The sequence below is a fragment of the Melospiza melodia genome, chromosome Z (genome assembly GCF_035770615.1).
Source record: "Melospiza melodia melodia isolate bMelMel2 chromosome Z, bMelMel2.pri, whole genome shotgun sequence".
In the NCBI taxonomy this organism is placed as follows: Eukaryota; Metazoa; Chordata; class Aves; order Passeriformes; family Passerellidae; genus Melospiza; species Melospiza melodia.
The window spans coordinates 11,875,455-11,900,829 of NC_086226.1; the positions used below are offsets into that span (position 1 = coordinate 11,875,455).

At 34.5% G+C, this 25,375-nt stretch overlaps 1 protein-coding gene across 5 annotated transcripts in view; it reads left to right on the forward strand.

The window, feature by feature from the left end:
* Window positions 1–25,375, forward strand: part of NIPBL (NIPBL cohesin loading factor) — a 154,848-nt gene that overhangs the window by 102,337 nt on the left and 27,136 nt on the right. For all 5 annotated transcript variants that reach the window (XM_063180235.1, XM_063180234.1, XM_063180238.1 and 2 more), the window contains 12 exons: window positions 10,813–10,995; window positions 15,368–15,565; window positions 15,769–15,840; window positions 15,931–16,020; window positions 17,192–17,295; window positions 18,447–18,533; window positions 20,740–20,971; window positions 21,648–21,799; window positions 22,498–22,578; window positions 23,658–23,758; window positions 24,794–24,932; window positions 25,119–25,201. In XM_063180235.1, the coding sequence (XP_063036305.1) occupies window positions 10,813–10,995; window positions 15,368–15,565; window positions 15,769–15,840; window positions 15,931–16,020; window positions 17,192–17,295; window positions 18,447–18,533; window positions 20,740–20,971; window positions 21,648–21,799; window positions 22,498–22,578; window positions 23,658–23,758; window positions 24,794–24,932; window positions 25,119–25,201 (1,522 nt within the window). The remainder of the gene's footprint in view (window positions 1–10,812; window positions 10,996–15,367; window positions 15,566–15,768; window positions 15,841–15,930; window positions 16,021–17,191; window positions 17,296–18,446; window positions 18,534–20,739; window positions 20,972–21,647; window positions 21,800–22,497; window positions 22,579–23,657; window positions 23,759–24,793; window positions 24,933–25,118; window positions 25,202–25,375) is intronic.

Sequence of the window (25,375 nt, forward strand, 5' to 3'; positions counted from 1 at the left end):
TTTTTGCTTTCTCATCCATCCCTCCTTCAAGAAAATGTCTTCTACTGGCTTTCTCATATACAACATCATTGCTATAATTTATCTGAAATGCAGTTTAAAATATCATTGTTCAGCTAGTTCAAAACACCATTTAGATAGTTGTTCTGTCTTAAGGGGCTAATTCCCATTCATTACAAAACTCAACAAAATTGACTCACATTACGTTACAATTAATTCTTTGCAATCTGAAAGTCCATACAACTTTTTGCATTGTTTTAATAAATTTTAAATTTGTGCCTTTATTTGCATTGAACTCAAAAAAGACAAGGTAATATTTTCACCAAATTTTATAGACATGTTTGAAATTTTATCAAGTTATGAATGGGAGGGGTAGCCACAGTGTGTGACCCGTAATATTAAATAAATCCAAGAGTCCCTTTTGGCATTTGCAAGGAAGAAGTAATTTTTCTGTCTCCCCTGATCTTTGAGCATTTTCTGAAAGATTCTGTATCTCAGAGGAAAGTTATGGAATTTTTTTCACAGTATTTTTGTTGCAGAGTCTTGTGATGAAGTCTTGTGGCCAATTTTGTCCACATCAGAATGAACTGTGACATTTTCTTTGTCTGATTTTAACATCTGTTAATGTCTTTTTTGGTTTTAATGCAAATGTATGTTGTCGTGGGACATGAAACTTTTCCCTTTAAGCTTGTGCCTGCAATGAGGAGGTCATGTTTGCTGTCCTTTCTTTTCAGAGCTTCAGTGAACACCTTGTCTGCTGCTTTTTTAGAGCTATGCTGATCAGCTGTGTTGGGATGGGAGCTGTTAGCAGCTTTGTGGTTACTGCATTCTGAACAGGACAAATTTTCCTTTGTTAAGTATAAGTAATGAGAGAAACTGTAACTATCTCTGCAAGATGTCTGAGTAGGTTTATAATATGTTTGAAGGGTTGTCTTTGCAAAACAAACGTCTTTTGGATCTTTCTATATCACCTAAAGGGATTTGTTGTTTTAAGGGAAAAAAAAATTCTGATCTGAATGCCATTCCTCCATTGTGTAGATTGTTGTGGGATTTAATTATCTTCACAACACAGAACTGAAGACATAAGGTTTTGCTGCTCACTGCAAGTCTTCCTAAATATACTGTTTCCTGCTGTTCTGATCTGAAATTTGAGTAAAGACTTGATGTTTCTTTGATGGTGCTCTTCATACATACTCTTTACAGGATCAGCTAAAAGTCTTACTGCTTAATCATCTTTATGTTGTTAAAACAATGCTTCTGGATTATTCTGTGTTTTCTGCTTACATGGTTTGTTTGGGGGTTTTGATTTGTTTGTTTTTAATTCCAGGTGACTTTTTCAGAGTGTGTAGTAACTCTGATTTGGTGTTTGTGTAACATGGCAGTCTGTCTTTGGGTTCTAGCATTGTTGGAAATAGTTTCACTTGGGAAACAGCAATCAATTTTCTTCTAGTAGTGACAAGAAAGGGAGTATTTCAGGATGAAAAGCTGTATCCAAATTGTGTGGGCTCAGTTGAGTGAACTTGTTATGCCTCTCACTGATTTCTAGTTGGTGTAGCCAAACTACTTAAAGGTGCTTAATGGTACAGATGAAAACTGGGGGCAGAAAGGAAGTACCAGTTCTAAACCTCATTTAAATCCTACATGTACAGGAATTCTATAAGGGCAAAATTTGGTTATGGATGTTAACACATCAACTTTTAGAGTTCACACTAATTTGTTTCCAAAATAACAATTTCTTAATGCTGAGACAGACACCCCAAAATTGGAGGGGCCACAAGGAAATAACTGCATTAAAAACATACTACCTTGAGAAAGGAAAAGTTTGAAACTCAACTTGCTTCCCATAAAATTGTGCTTTTGTAAAGGTTAGCATTGTGAAAATCCTCAGTTCCATACATCTTGATTTTGAAATGACTGTCCTGAAGTTCCCCGTAGCAACTGCATTTGAATGTGTCAAGACCAGAGTCATAACCTACTGACCATCTTGCTATGTATGCAGCACCAGGTGGATTTGTAGAAAATTATGCCACATTTCAGAGGAAAGAAATACTGTATTTCAGCATTTACAGCAGAAAATTTATAAAGACTCTTCTCAGCTCAAATGTTTAAACCTTTTTCAAACTAAAATTTAATTGTAATTATAGCAAAACAGCTATGACTTTCATAAGAGTTCTACAGTCTTCCAGTTTTTCTCTTTTCTGATATGTTAATGACTACCTCTCATCTTGACTAGACTAGAAGAGGAACTGGCTCACCCTTGTGCCATTAGAAGTATTTCAAGATGCTTGTTGGTTTTGCAGAGGATCCACTTTAATATGTTCTTTGTTCATTGAGCCCTGATTATTTGGTGTTTTTTCCTGGATTTAAGGGTTTCATTTTGAAAAATATTCCAAGCATTGCTTAGTTAAAAGTCTAAATTATATATAACTTGTTAAAGTCAAGGAAGATCTGATTTCTCCAACATACTTTGTGCTGGAATGGTTTTGCTCCTACTTGCAGGGAATTTTAAGATATGGTGTGTCTGTCCCATTCCAGAAGGTAACTGGGATTTGTGTGGGCATTGTACATACTTTCTGGGGCCTTCCTTTTTGGTGCTAGTTTTTCAAAAGTAGATGTTGGATAAGCTGGTATTGGTACCTAGCAGGAATCAGCCACTGCACTTATGTATGATCTATTACTGGTAATAGAGGAGACATTTTCAGCACAGGGCCTTGCCTGGTGGCTGCTTTCCTGCTGTTTGTTTCCTACTTTAGACTTTGCTACTAAGGTAAATATTTTGATTCTGCTCCTACAGTATTTTTCTGGATAGGAAGAGTGAACTTTGTGTATGTCACATGGAATTCTTAGCAGCAACACTGAATTTGACCCAAAGCACCAATTTCATTATACTTTGATTTGTCTGAAATATGATGCTTTGTCTGTTTGCAGATTTAGTGCAATGTTTAATTAGTTGATTTTTGAAAAATTACTTTGGCAAATGTAAGTGATAGACGTTTATTACCTAACTTGTCAGAACAATTTCTTGAAAGTCCAAAACTGCTCTTGGTTCATTGACATGGATACTTTATTGAGTTCCTCTTGTTTCTGGGAATAGCTAAGGCTATTTTGCATAAATAATTTTTGCAGCAATGCATTGCAATGTGTAAATATGGCCCAGCAATTTGTCTGATGTCAATTACAGTATGCACTGCAGACTTTTCATGTGTCTAAGGATCTAAAGGTGGATATTGATCTTGGGTTATGTGCCGGGATATGTGCTTGAAATTTTTGGCTTGAATTTTCTTCTAGCCAAAAGATAAATTTGACTAAATACAAATACCAAAAAGCCTCATATTAGCTTCTGGAGAATTAACTTTTCTGTTGCTCAACATTGTCAGCTGTTCTAGCTGACTCTTTTCACGTCAGAAAATTAAAACTGTTTACTTAAAATTTGGAGTTTATTTTTTGCTCTGTGGGAATACTACCAGCAAACAGAAGAAATTAGCATGGAACCTTTTTTGTCTTTCAAATTACTGAACTGTTGTTTTCATTGAATAACTTTTCTTCAAATATACATTCTGTTTAATCATCTCTCGAGCTATTTTCCTGTACTATTTTATATTTAAAGCTAAAACATCAGCAATCTTTTGTTGTTGTTCATTATGTAATTGTTATCTTGAAGAAGCAAAACTAGTAGCTTCGTGCAATATTTGCAGTGATAAGGACTGAGAATGTTTCTATGCAATAGTAAGAAAAATACGCATTTATGTGTTAATTAGCAATGATGTGCCTAAAAGTCACAGATAAGAAGTAAAATAATGGTTTTGGTTTCCTTATTCTCTGCAAAGGTTTTGGTTGTATTATATTCCTTATATAGAAGGTTTTGTTTTATAAGAAGAGAAATTCTGAGGAATAATCTGATTTTATTTAATTAAGATCTTTTGTCTCAGGCTCAGTAAACAACCTGAATACATGGCTGGAAAAATAAATTAGTCATAAATTTCAGATCCCAAACATTAATCATTGTAGGGTCAACAAATGGTTTGGGTTAGAAATTACCTTAAAGATCTTCTCATTTCTACCCCCTGCCATGGGCAGGGACGCCTTACACTGGATCAGGTTGCTCAGAGCCCCATCCAGCGTGGCCTTGAGCACTGCCAGGGATGGGGCACCCACAACTTTTCTGGGCAATTTGTTCCAGTACCCCGCCACTCTCCCAGTAAAGAATTTCATTCCAACATCTAGACTAAGTCTCTCCTGTTTTGTTTTAAAACTGTTCCCCCTTGTCTTATTGCTATCTGGCAGTGTAAAAAGCCACCCTCCTTTTTTTGTAAGCCCCTTTTAAGTACTGAAGGGAGTTTTAATAGAAGCATATTAACAGATAATTGCATGCTGGGTTTTGCAACTGTACAAAATACCTTAACTTCTTTAACAATAAATTGAGTTGGCCTAAATTTCAATGCATATGTTCAAAAGCAATGTAAGCAAAATTCAGAAGCACCCCCCAACACTGATTCGTAAAAGCAAGGGAGTTTGTGCAGCGTTATATTTATTTCAATTGCCAACCTTCCTTCTTTTTATTCTGAGTATTCCTTTATTTTTTGTATAGCATCTTGGAAAGCTAGACTGCTGTAGCCTCCTTTTATCAATTTCTGTACAGACAAAAAGTCAGCAATAAGGCCAGCAGTAAGTTCCTACAGTAATCATATAGCTTGAGAACATCATTGATGCCAATCTAAATGTGAGTTCTCTTGGCATTTAGAGAGAGTGTGTGTTGGATGTGTTCCCTGCTCTCTGCCTGGGTATTTCCAAGTTTCCTTTTGAAATATCCTCCTTCCCTCCTTCTAAAAATGTTTATTTCTTCTCAGAGTATTTTGTACTATTTTAAAATTCTTTTTGAATCTATGTTTCTTAGCTGTGGTTAATGATGACCTCTGTTGTATCATGGAATTATTCTGTTACCATGTCCAGATCGTTCTCTGACCAGCCTTTCTTGATCCCGTCTTTCAAAGCCTGAGCTAAGGACTGGAGTAAAAGCAGGGAGTCTGAAACTCCTTTTTTTTTTTTTTAGGCTGGGAGCCTTTCCATTGTGCTACTGTTGGGACAGTTGAGGAAGAATTGTTCTAAAAAATATGTTACAGCAGGTTCTGTGAAATGTAGGACATACTTCTCCCTAACATTGCCATTGTCCATCCTGCTGAATTGACTGAAGCAGAGAATCCCTGTATGTGCAGCCCCTTGGGTGGTGGTGAGGGCATCTCAGTCTCCACCCTTTTTTTGGCATGAGTATATCTGAAGTGAGCTCTGGAGTTATCCCTTCACATATGTAGTCAAAAGAAGAGGGTAAGGCACTCAATAGAGGGTTATATCCTTTTGGATACATCCTGTAGGATGTAGCTGTATACCCTTCCGTAAGCTTTACAGCAGGAAAGAGGAGAGGAAAGAGGAAAGAGAGTAAATATCCTACTCAGTTTGTTTTCACCAGTATTCATTTGATTATGTGTTTTTAAGCTGATGATAGGGTATTGAGATAAAAGTGGAACTTCCATCATATGAGCAGATATGTCCTCAGAACTTAAAGTCACCTATAAAAATTACTGGGATTTCCCTGTGTTTCCCCTTCTGTTCCTGAAACTGTTCAGGGCACAAAATTATTTTGACAAATGTGAAGCTGGTGGGCAGCAGACTTATCACCAGGGGCTCACTGCACCGTATAAAGAACACACTGGAGCATTTTAAGGGAGAACCTGGTGGAAATGATGTCATTAAATTTGCACACTTGAGAAAGAATCGAAGATTTTTCAACTTCAACCAGTGACCTTTTTATGAGTTTATAGGCACTCATGTGGCCTTTTGCATTCCAGTGCCTGAATGCTATGCTGTAACAATAGTTAGCTATCTTATAAGGGTGTTTATTTTCTAAACAGTTTATAACACAGGGAAGTACTTCTGTCCTTTCTTTTTTTTTTCTTTTAGTTCCTTGTCTAATGCACAACTTTATCTGCTGAGAATTTGCTGTAGATTTAACCTTCAAATCTCTGCTTTTTTAGCTACAGTGGCATGGCTGTTCAACAAGATAGCAGCACTCTTCTTATAGGATAAGGATATTTTATTTCATTTAGCACAGGTTTCAAAGTTGGTTGAGCTAATCCAGAAAGAAACTGCTTTCCTTCCTGCATGTACATGCCTAACATAAGACAAAAGTTAGACTGTAAGCTTTTATTAGAAAAGGGAGGAATATCCTTTAATGCTCAAATGCTCAGAGAGGATATTTAAGGAAGGTGAGCTTAGTCTCTCTGAAATAATAAGACTGGATACATTAGTCATTGGCAAAATAAGAAAAGTCCAGTGGCAGGTATAATGTCTTTTGTAATAAAAGAGGAGCAAGAAAAGGGCAAAATTGAGCTGCAGTCAGTAGGGCTTTTTTTAAATATCCAAATGAAGACGAGTGACAGTTCTCTAGTATAGAAATTCAGTGGTCAGACTTCAATTTCTAAATGCTGAGAAATGGGAAGATTCATATCCTCACCCCAAACAGGTGGCATTATTCCCTTCTCACACCCTTGTGTGTTCTTTCATATAATGTCTTCATAGCTGGAAAAGGTGCATTTTAAAATCAAGATACAGAGAGAGATTACAAATATGAATTTGCATTAACTGCAGTTTTGCAGAAACAGAAATATATTTATACTTACACTGTATTAACTGTCTCATAGGTACGAAAATAGCAATTCAGAGTTTAGATTTCTAAGTGTATTTTAATCTTGGTGTCTCATAGTTCACAAGAAATTGTACCAAGATCTGATCTAAACCATGCAGTTATGTTCCATAGTTTGGAAAGCAAAGATAAATAATTCAAGAGATAATAAGAGTTTATTCATGTTGATTTTGATTTCATGACAAACAGCCTCTCTGATCCTGGAAAGCTCACCTAACCATCAGTAAGAATCATCCTCTTTTCCATGGGTGCTTGTTTGAAAGTTGTTACATCAAGCCAGGTGAAAGTAATATGAGCACTAATATGAGATTGTTAACTCAAAAAATAATTGTGTTGTCCATATTGAATGGACCCAGCGAAAGTCCATAAGGATGTTACTTTTTTTACTGTTTAATCTCTCTTGAAGGATGATCTGCCAAAATCAGGAAGATCTAATTGACTTGCAAAGTCAAGACAAATTGATACTGGATCCTCCTAAAGATAGCATATGCATAAACGTTAGCTAAAGCTGTTTTACAAAGTTGAAGCTGCAAAACACAATACTGAGCTGTGAATCAGATCTGTTCTTTTCCATTAGTTTTTTAAGCCATATGTGGAGAAAGAAATCTTATATAAATAGTATTAGGATATATAGTAATGGGATATATGTATATATATATATATTACTATATATATACATATATACACACATATATGTACATATACGTATGCATATACATATATATATATAATATATAGTAATAGAATATATAAATATCCTCTAGATATTTATAGAAATTTTTCTACTATGCACAGTAAAACCCTCTGAAAAGCTTCCCAGACTATAATAAGATATAAGATCAGTCTTACAGATTAATTAGTTTCTCAGTGAGGTTCTCTGATTGATCTTTAACTGTGTTATATTTTGTAAAGAAATGCTTGGTGAGAAAACAAGTTATCTTGAGGGTTAGTGGGCATTGAGTAGTAGATGAAGATTCATTAACATCTTTCCTTACAAACTTTTTGATGCTAGCAATCAAGCAAAACCAAGAATTTATTCTTCTCTGGGAAGTAACTTGCATGTAAGTTGTGGAGAGCATTGCATATGTTTGGAGAAGCACTGTAGAAGTGACTGTTCATGTATGCAGTTCTGTGAAATGAATTATTCTTCTGTGTCTTCCCTTTGGTCTCACCAGTGTGGAGTTGGTTAGAATGCTCTTCCTGGCAATAAGAAACATATTTTGTTATGATGGTACTTTTCTTCTGGTTTTTGTTTGTTTGTTCATTTGTTTGTTCGTGTTTTGGGGTTTTTTTTTCTTTTGGATGTTTGGTTGGTTGGTTTTGTTTGTTTGGGTTTTTTCCCGGTTGTTTCCTTTAACCGTTGCAGAAGTTTTGAAATTATGTGTAAATGACATCTGAAGAATACATATGCCTATAGTGTCATTTGAGACATGGTGTACACTGATCACACACATTGCAGAAAATGAAGTTTTTCCATTGGTGCTGACAGTCCTTCAGCAAGATATTTGGGCATTCTATTAGATTATCAAGTAACTTTTTAGTCAAGTCTTTTTTAGTATTTAAAAAGCCATGCATGCTAGAGCCAAATGTAAGTGAATGAAGACATGGAAGTAGCTACTAGGTCTTAGCAAACTTAGCAAAAAATTTTGAAAGTTGAAAGTGATTGTACATGGATTTTTCGATTTTAAAAAGGTTTTTTTACATATCCTATTAATTGTTTTATAAAATTTCCCATAAACTGAAAAGGCATTAGCATGTGTTTTATAACCTAATTCTTATTGCTATGTGACTGGAATCTTAGGTGAGCTGAATTCTTGTAAGTATTTCTTTACCACTCTGAACAGAAAAAAAACCACTGCCTACATTATAAAATCGAAGATATTAAAGAAGGATTTTAGTAAGATATTTCTAATGACTTTTTAGCTGCCCTGACTAAAGACAGCATAATTAATAGAGTAAAATAAATCTTAACAAGCTCCAGACTTGACCAAAAAGTACAGAAAATCCTTGATTTTCTTCAGAAAGGTTGATAAGTCCTTCTCTGTATATATTAGAATTGTACATACATGTACAGTCATGCTTAACTCCTCTGTATGGCATAAGTAAAACTCCATAGATTTGGTTGTTTACAATCCTCAGCAGCTAAGGAAACTGGGTATGTGGCGCACTTACTTCGAGGAACATTGTGACAGAAAGAGAAACTTCAATGATAGCTTATAGAGAGCTTTATAATAATTCTATCTCTTCTCTTTTCTGGCGCTCTCTGCTTGAATAAATGAAGCTTTACCTATTTCCTAATAAAAGAAAAATGGGTAAGCTTATACAGTAATCTGAAATATCTGTAACAGGAGAGAGTGCAAATCAAGCAGTAGTTGAATTTAGCACCGGAGAAATAGAAACTTGAAAATTTTGAGATAAAGATAAAATTAGTTTTACAAATATTTAAAGTAGTCAATTTTTTTTCACTTCATGCTACATGTATAGTCCTGCTGATTTTAATGAAATTAGCAATGGTCAAAAACTTGAAAATACATACTAGAGAACCTGGATTTAGAGCCCTCTATGAATTTAATCTGTGGAAATTGTCTTAAAACTTGTATATATAAATTTTTCTGCATTCTGGGGCTGGGTGTAAGCTCCTGATGTGCTGTGTAGGCATACAAAGTATGGGGACACAGTGCTCAGATGCACAGCTGTGCAGCATTCAGCCTGGACCTGGCTGTCATCCAGGCAGCTGCTGGTACACAGAGAGGAGATGGTCTGCCCATGCTGCTGTACTTCCACCCATCTGAAGTCAAGTGCATAGCCCACAAAATTAATCATTAACTGAGAAACATGGCCAACCACACCATTAAATGTTTTTCATTATTTTCAAAAGCAATATTGATAATTTAACTAGCTTTGGTACATGAGAAATTTGATTGTATAAGGATGGCAACCTAACACAAATAAGTAACAGTGAGCACAATGTGAAGGAAGCAGGGACAACTTTAACTATTACTTTACTTTGTTTATGTTTCACTATGTTGTTTCAAAAACCCCAATATTTGAAGTTAAATTGTTTTTTGAATGACTTGAAGAGTATATTTTGATGGTGGAATCTCATGGTAATACTCTTCTAATTCCAATTAAAGATGTTTAAAAAGAGAAAGAAAAAATCCATCTTGCAATAAAAGTTAGGATAGTAACACAAAAATGGACATAAGTTTTATAAAGTTAGTGTAGTGATGTAGTATGTATTATCATCCAGGAGATAGGGTTTTTTGGCTGAATGTGTGTGCATAACAATTTGGAGGTGATTTCCTCTCTAAATAATATAGTATGCATCGAGAAGGAGAGAGAGGCACTTAAGGCAAAAATGTTTCTTCCACTGCTGCACATGGGCTTAATCTTGGTTTCAAAATCATAAGAATAGGGTGATATTGTCTACCTATTTATCACTGTGGAAAAGAATCCTGATTTGTGGTTCAGCTAGCTGTTTGTCTGTATTCAAAAAAAATGTTTCAGTTTTGTTTTGCGAAAAATCAAGCAACAATTTTCATTGCATCGTCAAACTACCAGCAGGAGGTAAGAAAAAATCTGAAGCGAAAGCTGAGTTCTCAATGATTTGGCCTGTATTTAGGCATATGACCCCGCAAGTTTTGCCACAGGTTGTCTGTTCTTACTGGAAAAGGGAATAGTACTGTCTTGGGTACACTAATTACTATGAATGATAGTAAACAGAAATGTTAATGAGGGACTAAGAATCCATAATTTACTTACAACTGTTAGAAAACCTGATAAATTCAGAGGATGAACTGAAATAAAACTAAACTTTGTGGACTAGAGCAAGGATATCATCCTACAAAGGTAACTGAAAAGGTGATTCAAAGGAAATTCATTTTTATGACTGAAAATATTTTATTGAAGGAAATGTGTGTGCAGTTTATTGTGTTATTATTTCTAATTGTAGTCTGGACTTTTAAAAAAGGCTGTAAAATACATTTAGGTCTATATAACTGTGATCTAACTGATTGCTAGTGGTTATCCTGTGAGTGGTTCCTGAGACAGGATTGTAGTATTGGTCCCTCTTTTTTGTCTTCAGGTTCACATTTGCTTTTCTTACTCTCCACTAATAGGTAGCATAGATCAGTCAGTGTTAAAGGAGTTGCCTCCTGAGCTCTTGGCAGAGATTGAATCCACCATGCCACTTTGTGAACGTGTGAAAATGAACAAGCGCAAACGTAGCACAGTTAATGAGAAACCAAAATATGCTGAAATCAGTTCTGATGAAGATAATGACAGTGAAGAAGCTTTTGAATGTAAGTAGTACATAATTCTGTTCCTTAAGGTGAAAAAAGCTAATATTTTGTTTTTATAAAAAGATAAACGTCTTTTTTAAGTTGGCTACCTTAAAACATACAGTCCCAAGTTTGCTGTCCTGATAACCGCCTGGCCAAGAACCCTTGTTTCTCTTTTAAAAGAAAAAATACTTGATTGCAATTTTTCATCCAAGACAAAAAGCAGTGGGTTGTTAAATTTATTTTCCTGATTACTTTACTGGAAACTGCTCCCTAGATATTTTTTTTTTGCTTTCAGTTGTACCATAAAACATTTCTAACTGTTCAGAATAAGGAAAATATCCTCTAAAGAAGCACCGAATTTACATACAAGTGTGCGCAGAGAGAAATTTCACTAAATAAATTCTTGGCTTCTTCTTAGTTTTATTGATAAGAAAAGTGGAAGATCCCCTCTTGAATTTTTGTAACATAGTAAATTGAGAATCTTACTGCACAGATGTTTCCTAAAATATTTCTCTTGTCATATTCCTTGAAAAATGGAAGTTATTCTTGATGAATTCTCAAAGTACCATTTGCTGCTTCTGCTATTCTTGAATTAACTGTTTTCAGAGGAAGAGAGAAGCTTCTCTTAGAGTTTTGCTGTGCAATTGAATAAAGTTCCTAAGGAAAAAAGAAAATTTTTATTTGCCTCTAAGTTAAGAAGGCATTTCCTGCTTGTTGATAGAAGTACGATTGGTTCGTTTTTGTGGTTGCACAGTTAACCAGCACTTTGTTAGAACAAAGTGAATTAGTTAGTCTGAATTACGTATCCATGCAGAGCTACAGAAGAAACCTGTTAGCCTTAGAAACAATCTTGCCTATAATGATATTTCTCACAAGTTTTGCACCTTTGTTTGTAGAAACATCTTAATGAACTTTCACAATATATAGTGTTTTGGGGTTTAGTATTTCTTAAGGTCCAAAAGAGAAAGATTTGTTTGCTCTGCTTCTTAGTATGTTTCAAGTTTTCATCCAACATAAACACTGTGGTTTTACACATGAAAATTATAACACTGTTACCTTTGATCTTTATCAAAAAAGCTGAAAAGAATGTCCTTCTGTTTGTTTGTTTTCCCTTTTAATTATAAATGAATAATGCTTCTCTGTGCATGAATGTGATGTCTTATGGTCAATTGTAATCAGTCTAAATTTTGGCAAAGGATTAATGACGACTTGCTTCATTCAGGAATTCTGTATTCTCTGTTTACCATATAGTATCACCCTTATATGATGTTAATAATTTAGAATAGTGAATTAAACCAAAAAATTACTAGGCAAAGTTATTTAAGTTGGTTGGGAATGGAGAGAATTGTAAACACTTTCAAATACTTTAATCTATATGTTAGCCATAGTGGCTGTTGAAGTTCTCAAATAGTAGAACAAGTTAAGGAAAACTTCCACAATAATGATATGCCTTGAGGAATTCTAGTTTCAGTATAACCACTCAAGAGATCTGGCCATCATTCTAATCAATTCAGTGAGTACATGTGGTTTAAAAATAAATTACAGTATTTCTTAAAGAATACTGTAGAACTGAATTAAATTTAAAACAAGACATGAAATATCTATGGCAAGAAAGATCTATTATATGTGAAGGATCTATGGCAAGTACGCTGAATAGATTTGTATTCTTACAAATACATGTTTCTTAATTACTCTGTTTGCCTTAAACTGAACTTAAAAATATATGAAATAGTGACTAGTATAGAAAAGGAGAAGTTTCTTTGAATATTTCATTAAGAAAGGACATGCCATTAAACTGAATAAGGAGAAATTAAAGATTGATGAAGTCATTATCTTACAGTAATTACTAAATGTGATATTGCATACATGTTTGGCAAAATTTGGAAGGAAATTGCGTGTTTATATTCCACATAGTATTTCTTTATGTATAAAATCAATCCTTACTCTTGAAATGTTATTAATGCTTACTTTTTAAATCAATTTTATTGACTTCAAAATAAATATTGTGGAGCAGTGATTGTGAATAGGTGTTCCAGTATTCACATTATTTGTCTTGCAGAGCTCACAGAACTGTAACCCTTTGTGTTTTGTCATGCAGCATTGATAAACTGGTCAATCTAAAATTCTGCCAGAAAGCAACATTGAAAGTTACTTTCCTTGTGGAGATGTAACTGGGGTCAGAATTCATCCTACAGAGCTTAGTGTTACAGATGATTTGTAAACTGCAGAAAGGGCCATCTGCCTCTACAAAACACTGTCTCAGAGGGTAAAGGAATCAATTAAGATGTGTAAAAGCTTTCCCCATAGAACTCTTAGTTTCTTCTCCAGTGCATTCACTCCAGGTATAGAATGGTGTGAGTTAGGTTTAGGAAGCAACCTTAAAGATAACCTATTCCCAACTTTCCTGACATGGGTGGGAATGCCCCACTAGCCCAGGTTGCTCAAGGCCCTGTCCAGCCTGGTCTTGAACATTTCCAGGCATGTTGCATCCATAGCTTCACTGGGCAACCTGCTCACTGCCTCACCACCCTCACACAAAGATTTTCTTTCTGATCTCTGATCTAAACCTGTTCTTTTGCAGTTTCAACTCACTACCCCTTGTCCTAGGACTCCATGTCCTCATGAAAGAGTTCACACAAGCTAACCTCTAGAGCCTGTCACAATCCCTCCCTCTGGATAGTATCCGTTCCCTCCAGTGCACCAGCTCTGTGTTGTCTGCAGCTTGCAGAGGGTGCCCTCAATCTCACTGTCAGTATCTCCGAGATGATACAGTGCTGGGCCCAGCACCCACCCCTGTGGGACACCATTTGTCATTGGTCTCCATGTGGCCGTCAAGCCATTGATGGCAGCTCTTTGAGTGTGACCATTCAGCAAAATTCCTGCCTGCTGAGGGGTCCCAAATGGCTCACCACTGCTTCAGTCACAGTGAACTCTCTCAACCATTTTAGGCAGTGCTAGTACCTCTGCCATCCTGAGCATGACTGTACTTTTCCGCAAAGAAGTCTGATCCAGATGCAGTAAATCTTGAAACCTGAACTGAGTTATTATATTAAAGACTTGAACCACCTCTATTACATTTTTGGAATTTGAAACCTCTAGGGTTCATTGCAAAACAGAAGTGTTCCCTCAGGGGTTTATGTTTATTAGTTCTGATCCTAGGCTGACTGTTGACTATAGCCTGGTATGTTGCATTTCTTAATAAATGGCTTGTGGTAAGAACTTTTCAGTTCAGTTCCAGTTCTGTCTAAATGCTTTGAGCCATTCTGCTCAGAAACAACCTTATATACAGTCATGCCAAGGAGACTTTGGTAGAGACACACAATATCAGGACTGTTATATGCAGGTCCAGAAGCAATAAACTGGCAATAAACACTGCCAGTCTGGAATGTGATATTTTGGAAGTATTTTGAGCTTTGCAATACAGTCTGTGTAAGACATCTCTTTGGTAGCTCAATTAGCTGATCATGTTAAAAAATGGAAGGTTGGCTGATTACATGGAGAAAGCTACCCACTCATCTATTTCCTTTTCTTTAAAACTGACCACTCTGTCAACTTCAAAACATGCAAGAATTTCTTTGAAAGTAACAGAGAACTGTCATTCTGCTCCACCATTTTATTTCCACCACATCTCTATGCAATATTTGCTCCAACTTCTTCAACGTTCTCTTCTGCTGAACTTTATGGTCCTGCATGAAAATTAATTAGAATAATTATCTGTGGTAGAGGCTTGCTGTTTGGCACAGAATTTTGACTCCAGCTTTCTCCTTTACACAAATTTCCTGCAGTATATACCAGTGCAAAATTTTAGTTGTCTTGACAAAACAGAATATCTTTTAGAAAATAGATTATCAAGTCTCATTGGAACTCATTGGTGTGTTAGACGGATAGGGCAATCACTGAATAGGAATATGGATAACCAGTAACAGTCACAATTTAGATAACTGAGGAAATTATCTCCGTATTCTCTTATAGAAGGATGAAACTTTTTAAATTTGTTCAGCTTTGTTTAATCTGCTTTTAAAAAGACAAATGTCCTGTAAATCCATATTTTTAAATGTTTTCTGGTATCTTTGCCAGTTTTAAGCACAGTTTTTTTATAATTCAAAAGAAAACATTAAAATAAGTAATCCGCAACAGAATTGTATTTGATAACCTAAATGTCCATTTGATTTGGAGAATAGCTATACAAGAATGTTGGACTTGCAAATCATAGAATCATTTAGGACCTTTTTGACCATCAAATCCAATCTATAACTTATGTAAAGTCCACTTACAAGACCATGTCCCTAAATCTTACATCTGCACATCTTTCAAATATTTTGAAATGTTTGATTTTGAACTATTAAAAGTGTAAGTTTTGTATTTAAAATGAAAATGCATTTATTTCTAGCTTCTCGTAAGAGACACAAAAAGGATAGAGATGAAGCTTGGGAGTATGAAGAGCATGACAGGAGAAGTTCTGGTGACCATAGGAGAAGTGGTCATTACCATGAAGGAAGGAGGATTTCTGGTAGTGGCCGTTACCGTAATCGCAGTCCCGATGACTCTGATATGGATGATTATTCTCCTCCTCCTAGCCTCAGCGAGGGTAACTGATCACTATAAGAATTTAATTTTATTCCATAATACTAGTGTTTTTTTAATGAATATGTTTAATATTTTAAAGTGGACATCATTGCATGCAATATTGAATACAAGTGTAAGAAATGTAAATAAAGTGTAAGAAATGTAAATAATCCTTTCTTGAAGTTTTAAGAAAGTGTTTGTTTTACTCCTTATTCTCTTAATTAGTGGCTAGAAAAATGAAGAAGAAAGAAAAACAGAAGAAGAGGAAAGCTTATGAACCTAAACTAACACCTGAAGGTAAATTTAGAAGATTTATTTTCTACAGTTTGTATTTTCTGCTTTATATTTAAGATAATTGTTTATTAATTTCCTTTTTTTTTCCACCAGAAATGATGGATTCTTCAACCTTCAAAAGATTTACTGCTTCAATAGAGAATATTTTGGAAAATCTGGAAGACATGGATTTTACAGCTTTTGGTAATACATCAGAAAATTTCAAAATGCTTACCACAATTAGAAACCCGAGAAAAAAACTGTATTGGTATTTTTGAACTTCCTTCATGGTGACTTAATTTCATGTCAAAACTTACTGGGGCCTTCTGGATTTATATGGCTTGCACCTTGAGTGGTGGCCTTTACCTTTACAATTTCACTTGCTGCTGCCTGAAGATCATTCTTCCTCCTCTCTGCAGAATCCAGAAGGGGCATAACCATAATGAGTATTCTTCCCAGTTCCCTTGGAGTGGAAAGAATACTTCTTTGGGATGTCATTAGGGTGTTACCTTCTGTCAAATATGTAAACAAGATGGTTCTCTTCCTAGCAATGTCTGAGGCACATAATTACAAATCTGCTACTGGCAGATACAATTCTTCAATTAAGACAGCAGAGTCCTTGTGAATTTATGGCTAAGACATTGAGTCATTTACCTATTTCAGTGGAAAAACAGCCTCCTTAGCTAAGTGTCTAAGGAAGTAGTTCATGTTGCCAAAGGTGACTTTCTTTTGAAATGGATAATGGAATATTGATTAATTTTTTTTCCTAACATCTTTGTCACAGGATTAAAACAAGGGAAAAGACATATTAAACAAGTTTCTATAGTTTTTAAAGCCATAGTGTATGCAACCTTAGAAGTGAAGTCATTGAATCTTTCTGTGTCTGGTAACATGATTTTTGTCTAAGGTTAAATACAGTTAAGACTCAGATTATCTCAAGGTGCTTAATTTCATATGTGTTTTCCATTTATTGCTCTTGCTCAGATTTGAACTTCAGAGCTACAGTTAGAGATTTGTTCTACTGAATTGAAAATTATGGCAGAAGTACTGCAATAAATGGGGTTTGATATTTTAAACATTTTTAGTTTGTGACTTTCAGAAGAGCATGCCTCATGTTAGGCTCTTAAATGGGGTTTCAGAACCATTGGTATGGTTAAGTCATACTTAACACATATTCATTGTTTCAATACAAGCAAAAGTTGTAATTATCAGTCTTTGTTAGATTCTAATTATTTGGAGCCATTAGTTGTTGGCTGTTTGGACAATCAGCTCTCTTTTTCCGTTAGCATTTTCTTATTGGAATAAAAAATACTGATTTCCTAGAAGTTTTATGAGAAATAAGACTGTTAATTTTTTACTTTTTCTTTTTTTTAAGGTGATGATGATGAGATTCCACAGGAATTGCTACTGGGCAAACATCAACTTAGTGAGTTGGGTAGTGAATCTGCAAAAATCAAGGCAATGGGCATTATGGACAAGGTACCTCTTCATAATCTAACTTTTTTGGAACATAAAATATTCATTAATATAAAAAAAACTTACGTTTTCTGTAATGACATTCCACCCTCTTCAAAGGCACATGGACCAGAACAGCTGAGCTTCTGCTCACTTAGCTGAAGTGTTTAGGTAGTTGCAACATCTATCTCTTACTCTTTCTGAAGCTGAGACATTTTTGCTGAAAGGTCCTCCTCTGTGTCCTGCTCTTCCTCAGTCAGCTAGAGGAACTTTTGTTGGTGCAAACTTGATAAATTTTAAATTAAATAAATTAAAGATAAAATTTCCTTTTATCTTCCTGGAGCTCTTGGCTTTGGGCGGTTTAATATTAAACTCTTTTCCTGCTCTTGACCACTTAGGTTTGTGGAGTGTGTGTGAAACTGTATTATTATCATTACTCCGGACTATTCCAAACTTTCAATATTCCTCCTGGATTTTCCTTCAATCTCCCTACCTTCCTTTGTAGTTTGTGGGTGGTGTGATCATTTCTCTTTCCTGATCATTCTCACTCTGTTCCATGTTTTTCACACATACATACGCATACATACATATCTATATAAAATCAATATTTTGTTGCTTCCAATGGTGAATAGTATCCAGATGTGAGAAACTGGCTCTCTACAAGGTTAACATATTCCACAAATTATTTAATCAGACTTGTATGGAAGATTAGTAAGTTAACTTTTTTCAACATGCTACTTCTTTGAAGTTAACAATGATATTAAGAATATGTTTCCCTTTTATTATCTTTCAAGTATCAGGGAGTTAATTTCTGCTTGATCATGCAGTATGGATTTTCTCCTAATAAAGGTCTATATGGTCAGTTAGAATTTAGATCGTACGTGGATTTGGTAAATTTCTATTTCTAGAAGCAAATAACTACACAACATTAGTGACACGCAATTTAAAAATTTGTTTCTGTGGATTTTGTTAGTTGAAAATGCAGTTTAATTGCAGTCCTAGAATATATTTTGTCTGTTTCCATGACAGTATCTGCATTTTCCTTAAGCCAATCCCTTACAGTTGAAACAATTCAGATTGTACAAGCTCTGTCCTTCATTCTTCAATGTTCTTTTCAGCAATTTGTAATAATTTCTATTCCTGCAGTTGATTGACGTGTTTCTTATTTGTTTTAGCTCTCAACGGATAAAACAGTAAAAGTTCTGAATATTTTGGAAAAGAATATTCAAGATGGATCCAAGCTTTCTACTTTGCTTAACCACGTGAGTTTGAAATTTCATAATTTCACTCCATTGTGCAGAATAGTTTTCTTCATTTGAGTCATTTAGTGATAGATTCAAATACTCTGTGTGTGTGAAAGGGCTGATATAATGTCTGTGATAAAAATATGCCAAATTTTGATACTTGATGCAAAATTCAATTAATTGTGATTTTTCATAGTTGTCACTTACATTTTTGTAGTTGTCATTACTATGTTTTACTGTAGCAGTGGCAACTAACTGTATTGGGAGCAACTGTATTTTCTTTTGTTTAATTATAGATACTATAGTCATCTTGAAATATTCATGGTAATTCTGATGTAATTTGCATTGTTGGACATTTCTTTGTTATGTGTCCATAAAACATCCTTACAAAATGGAAGAGATACTGGAGTTTTCATATAGAGTCTATCTTTCTCCTGAGCATTAGCGAGGAAGTTTAAGATTTAAGTATTCTTACACTACAAAGTGACAATGTCAACATAAATAAAATAATAGGAAGTTTAGTATTTTAGGATGGGTTTTTTTCCCAGGTAAAAAACTGCTCAAAGATTTTGAGGTTTTATGAGGCTGATGTTCCATATTTCATATTTAATGTATTTATTTATACACTTTCTATTCAATGCAATATTGCAGCAAGATTAGAATTGAGTTTTAAAGAAAAAATCTCCTCATCTGTAGAAATAAGAGAGTAGTAGTTTATATCAGAAAGGAAGAATTTGAACTTGCACATGAAAACCAGACACATTATTGGTACCTAAATGCTTTCATCTAGATAGTTTGTAGGGGTTTCAAAGTTTCAGTATATGGTTCTGAATGTGTTGGGCAATACAAAAAATACATAAAAAGGAAGTACTGGTTTACCTGGTCTACTTCATTGTGATGAAGTCTTTATGTTAATGATTTTAAAGTGACATTTTTATTTTAGTTTTTTGAAGTAAAATTCAAAATTATTTAGAAGTTAATTAAATTGTCCAGTGCTTGCAATTCAGAGGCAAACATGGATTAAAAAAAAAAGAAACTTTAAAACAAAACAAAACAAAAAAAACCCCTAGTTTTAGATTTTCTTAAAACTATTAAAAATTATTCAAATAATTGTAGCAAAGAAAGTCTCTCCTAAGATTTAAGGTTGCTACTTTTCCAGTGCAGTGAAAATATCTTACCTCCATGTCAGTGTATTTTTCACAGGCAGAGGATGTTTTAATATTCATTTCATTTCCATGATAATTAGGGGAAACACTTTTTTTTCCCTTAAGGTGTCATTTGTGTATGTAGCAAATTCCATAAAGCCATTGTATCTGAGAAGTTTTCAGCGACCTCTTGATTTGCAAATTTTTGTTGATTCTCTAATTATGTATATCATGTATATAATGCACTGTTCTATTGGTTCAAGTTCTCTTACCCCAAAGGCAAAAAGCTGTTACAGTTTCACCGACCTCTGATCTTCACAAGGAACGCCAACAGTGTTGAGATGTGGTATCATATAGGTAGTAAAGACCCTTTTTCTCTGGAGGCTCTGTCTGTACCAGAGAAGCTATGATAAATTCTACCTAGCTTTGCTGTAATAATGTTATTGCAGTATTTAAGTAGTGCTGGATTATCATATTTAACCTCATCTATGTTTGTTTTGGTACCTCATATAAACATAGTAATAGAGAGACTCAGTATCCTAAGGTAATCTAAAAGGACATATTTGATAAGAGGTTGATAGTAGGTGTGTTAGTCCATGAAGCAGAAAAAGTTGTGTACTTACAGATTTCATGGACTTGCAACAGTCTTTTTGTATAAGAATTCCCTCTAGTGGCAGAAATCAAATGGATCAAAGCAGCAACTGGTACCATTGAAGAAGACACCAGATGAAGGAATTAGATTTTGCTTAATGTACATTGGTCTTAAATAGAGCATGCAGTAGTCTTCCCTCATAGTGCTTCCCAATGAGACACAGAAACCTTCTTTGTGTTTTAACAGAAGAATACAGAATACAGGAATTTGAAGACCAGTAGCTTAGAGAGACATTACAAACTTGTTGCTTGAAAAACAAATATTACTTGATTTTTAAAATAAATTATTTTAGTATGATAAAGGAAATACAATATTTTATACATTAATATTATGTAAGCATATTAATATAATGTTATTTTCTTTAACTTGGTCAGAATAAAAATTTGATTTCTTGTTCATACTTTCCTGTTTTTCTTGCCTGTTGCAGAATAATGACACTGAAGATGAGGAGAGATTATGGCGAGATCTTATTATGGAAAGAGTGACAAAATCTGCTGATGCTTGTCTTACTGCTATCAATATTATGACATCACCAAATATGCCTAAAGCTGTATATATTGAGGATGTAATAGAAAGAGTTATTCAGTACACAAAATTTCATTTGCAGAACACTCTCTATCCTCAGTATGATCCTGTGTATAGAGTGGATCCTCATGGTGGTTAGTATGCTAAGAAATCTTTCCATATTTAAAGCTATAAAAAGTCAGTCATCCACTGTATGATGATGTAAATGTCTTTCTGAAATAAGAATTTTTGTATGCAGCTTTTATAGTAATAGTCCTTTCTTATCACATACAATATCCTGAATTAATGCACTGTTAGCTTGAGGATGAGGAAACAGAGTAAAAATCAATGAAATGTGTCATCTGAAGAACTTAGTCATGTAGCACCTTGGTTTGCTGTAATAATGTCAATGTAGCTAAAGTATTTAGAAGTTTGAAGTTCAACTTTTATGTGTAGTTATTATGTGTTGAAATACGTGATTTCATAGTAATATGTAATACGACTAGCCATGTATAGCCATGTATATAATGATTTGTTTCAAGGAAAGCTATTTAGCTTCTAGCCATTTGTTTTCATAGACATATCTACAGGTGCGTGGCTTCAATTTCAAGATCCTTTTTTTAAATCACAGGTCCAGCACTTAGAGTAATTATGAAAAATATTTATCATGTGAAATTCCAGCTTTTAAGCTGATGCTACTGAGTAGTTTTTCTAAACTGCTTTTGCAAAGCTGTAATCATGCAGTTGTTTTGGGGGCATTTTGTGAGGAAGATCATCTTTCCAGTATTTGAAACACTGAAATTGTTAATGAATATGTGTTTTATTTTCTAGGTGGTGTTTTAAGTTCAAAAGCAAAACGTGCCAAGTGTTCCACCCACAAGCAAAGAGTTATAGTGATGTTGTATAACAAAGTTTGTGACATTGTCAGCAGCTTGTCAGAGTTGCTGGAGATACAGCTTCTCACTGATACAACTATTCTTCAGGTAGGTTTTTTTCAGAATTCCTGTCCAAAAATGTTAGCTTTGCTTTTCCTAAAGTAAATGTGAAGTATAATTGTCTCGGGGAAGTTTGAAATGAGTACAAGCTCTTGAATTCATAACATCAGAGTGGCTAGTTTGTTATGTAGTATGTCATTTGCATCTTCTCTTCTGCATTTAAGAAAAGTTTAACCTGCTTGTTTTGAGGTATAGAGTAGAATCATCTACACTGGAAAAGATCCTTAAGAACATCAAGTCTGAACTGCCAAGTGCATGACTAAAACCATATCCTTGAACATTCTATCTACACGTCTTTCAAATATCTATGCGGATGTTGGCTGAACTGCTTCCATGGGCACTTAAAATCCAATCTATACCATCCCTGGAACAACTCATGGCCCCTTTCCTTTGTCTTGTCCCTTGTTAGCTGGGAGAACAGACCAGCTTCACCTGGCTACACACTCCTTTCAGGGTGTTGTAGAGGACTATAACGTCTGCCTTGGAGCCTCCTCTTCTCCACACAGCCTGATACCCCCTCAGCCATGCCTCATAAGACCTGTGCCTTAATTTAATAACTTTATTTGCAAATAATATGAAGTAATTGTTGAATGACTTACTTGCTGAATGAATAACCAACTTGTGAAACTGCCTGAGTACCAGTTTGTTAGTCCTATATACTTAAAATAACTTCTGTCCATTGATAGGTGTCATCGATGGGAATAACACCTTTCTTTGTAGAAAATGTCAGTGAGCTACAGTTATGTGCCATCAAATTAGTGACTGCAGTAAGTACTTTCTAATTTGTGGGTTCTTGTGCCTGTCCTGCTGAGATTTCTTAGGGCATTTACGTAGATTGTATTTTCTGTCTGGTAGAGAATTGGACTGTAGAATTAATGCTATTCTTGCATGGTTTTACAGTTTGATATCAATATGGAAATAGTGTTGTATCTACCTGAGCTGCTCCTATTTGCAGAGTACTGTATAGAAAGAAATTGCCTACTTCAAGCAAGAGGCTTCTTAATTTTGATTGTCAGTTAAAGTGTAAATGCAAACTCCTTCCTCTTACCTGTCCCTTTTTTATTTTAAGAAATCTCTTTTTTAAAAAACTTTAATCTTAGCCGTGTGGTTTTCATTATTTCCTGTGTTCAGATTTGAACTTGTGCAATAAGTCATAGAACTAGTATGGTATTTCTGTATAATAGAACAAATTACTTTCCTCAGAACAGGTGACTATCTAAAAAAAGTCTCAGCATAGGTAAAATATTATTTCAGGAAAAATGTAGTGGAACACAAATGTCCTTGTTCAAGTGGGAGATTTTAACCATTGTAAGAATATACTTTGGTATTCTGCCCAAACAAAAAGGGAGGCAAAATCAACAGTTCTGATTCTGAAAATTGAAAGAACATATCATATCAGGCATTAACATTAAAGCCTGGCATATGAAGTAAAAGTGTTTTCTCAAATGTACTCTGCAACAGAGTATGTGTTCACGTAAAGTGTGTTACAACAGAGTTTTTCTTTGTACTTAGAGAAATAAATACTAAGTCCAAATACTTAGTATTATACTGTTTGACCTTCCTTGAAAGTGTGTTATATCATTGACAAAAATATTTTCAATAGAAACTGTTACACATTTCTGTTATATAAAGATTTTTTTAAATTCTCTATTTGGAAAAGTTTTTATATATATTTTAAGGAAATACTTGCATTGAGAAAGCAACTCATTAACAATAAGGTGTATTGTAATTTATTGAAGAGTCATGTGAAGTGTATGCTGTCATATAATTATTTACAATATGTTAAAAAAGCTATATTTTATGTAACAATAAATCAGTGTCTAATAATCGTGTAACTATTAAATAGGTGTTCTCCCGGTATGAAAAACACAGACAGCTAATATTAGAAGAAATTTTCACTTCACTTGCACGGCTACCAACTAGCAAGAGGAGTTTGAGAAACTTCAGGTAACTTCTGATGTAAATAATAACTTGTAGACTATAGCATTTATAATTTTGTAAATTTTTGCAAGTTGAGATTTCAAAACAAATTGTTCAACAAATATCTTGTAATAATTACTCGATTTTATGCTATCACTTTAGTGTCTATTTACAAACATAATTGAAACATTATTTTTCTCACTTAAAATGTGAATGGGTGTAATATTAGTGTGTGTTGAGGATTATTTTTTGTGCGTCAATTCTTTAATTCTGTTTGTATGGAGTTACATAATTTCTTCATTGCTAAATCTTTGTAGGAAAATTTTGACTGAATTGCTTTGAGGATACACTCAGAGCTCTCTTTTCACAAAGGGAATCAGTTTCATACCCATATCATCTCATACATCAGGGTTTACCACCTTTTGATGTTGTTAAGTGTAGCAATAAGATGGTGTTGGTGTGTGTGTGGGCAGTAAACTCATACTATTTTTGAGGTTACATCAGGAAGAAACATGGTCTTCTTATCAACTTAAGATAGTTGCCTGCTGAAGTTTGTAGTATGCAATGCTGCTGCAGATTATTGTAGGTGTAGCCCTTGTAAAAGTCAGTCTAGGTCATGGTCATTATTTCCTCTTTTCTGAAAGTCACATACATTTCACATACATTAAATACTGCAGAAAAATTATTACAGCAACAGTTTGGTGTGTTTTGTTGTGTTGGAGCGAACAGGATGTTATACGTAATGAGCTTATTATTAAGCATTTTGGCAGGTAGATGTTTGTTTTATTAAATATTCCTGTAGCTGTTTCAGCCAGTGAATGGTGTGCTGTTTCAGTTCACCTCTTCTGTGCAAGAACAATACTTACTGGTTTTGTTAGGTTAAATGTTACACTGCATAAAAAGAAGCAAATTAATAGATTAATGTCTCAAATGTGGAATTCTAGCAGTGAAATATCTATCTTTCAAATAATTTTTGAAAGATGCTTCTCAGGAGCAAAAATTTTTCTTGTGTTTTGTCCTTTTTGTCCTTTTAGTGTTAAAACTGTCTTTTGCTGTTAACAGGTTAAACAGCAGTGACACTGATGGAGAGCCTATGTACATTCAGATGGTAACAGCCCTAGTTCTGCAACTTATTCAGTGTGTGGTGCACTTACCATCAGCAGACAAGGATTCTAATTCAGAGGAGGAATCAAACAAGAAAGTAAGATATTTTGAAAAGCCTTTTTTCATGCATGTGTGCAAAAATTATTTATATGTGTTCATAGGTATACTACATTACTACTGTGTTGTAGTAATCAAGCGTAATTTTCTGATGCATAAGAAATGCTGATCTGGAAATCATAGATCTATGCTGAGATAATAGACAAATGTGTCTTGTTATTTTTAGGTGGATCAAGATGTGCTTATTACTAACTCATATGAAACAGCCATGAGGACAGCACAAAATTTCCTTTCTATTTTTCTTAAGAAGTAAGTATGCTGTTGCATTCTTAATTATATTGATAAATCCAGCTCCAAATGAATACTTTGAAACCTGGCCACTGAACAGTGATAAATGCCTATTCATAAAGTTATTTATAATAATATAACTTTATAAATGCCAAAGAGAGCCTCTTGCCTGGACAAAAATGTTTACAGAAGAGA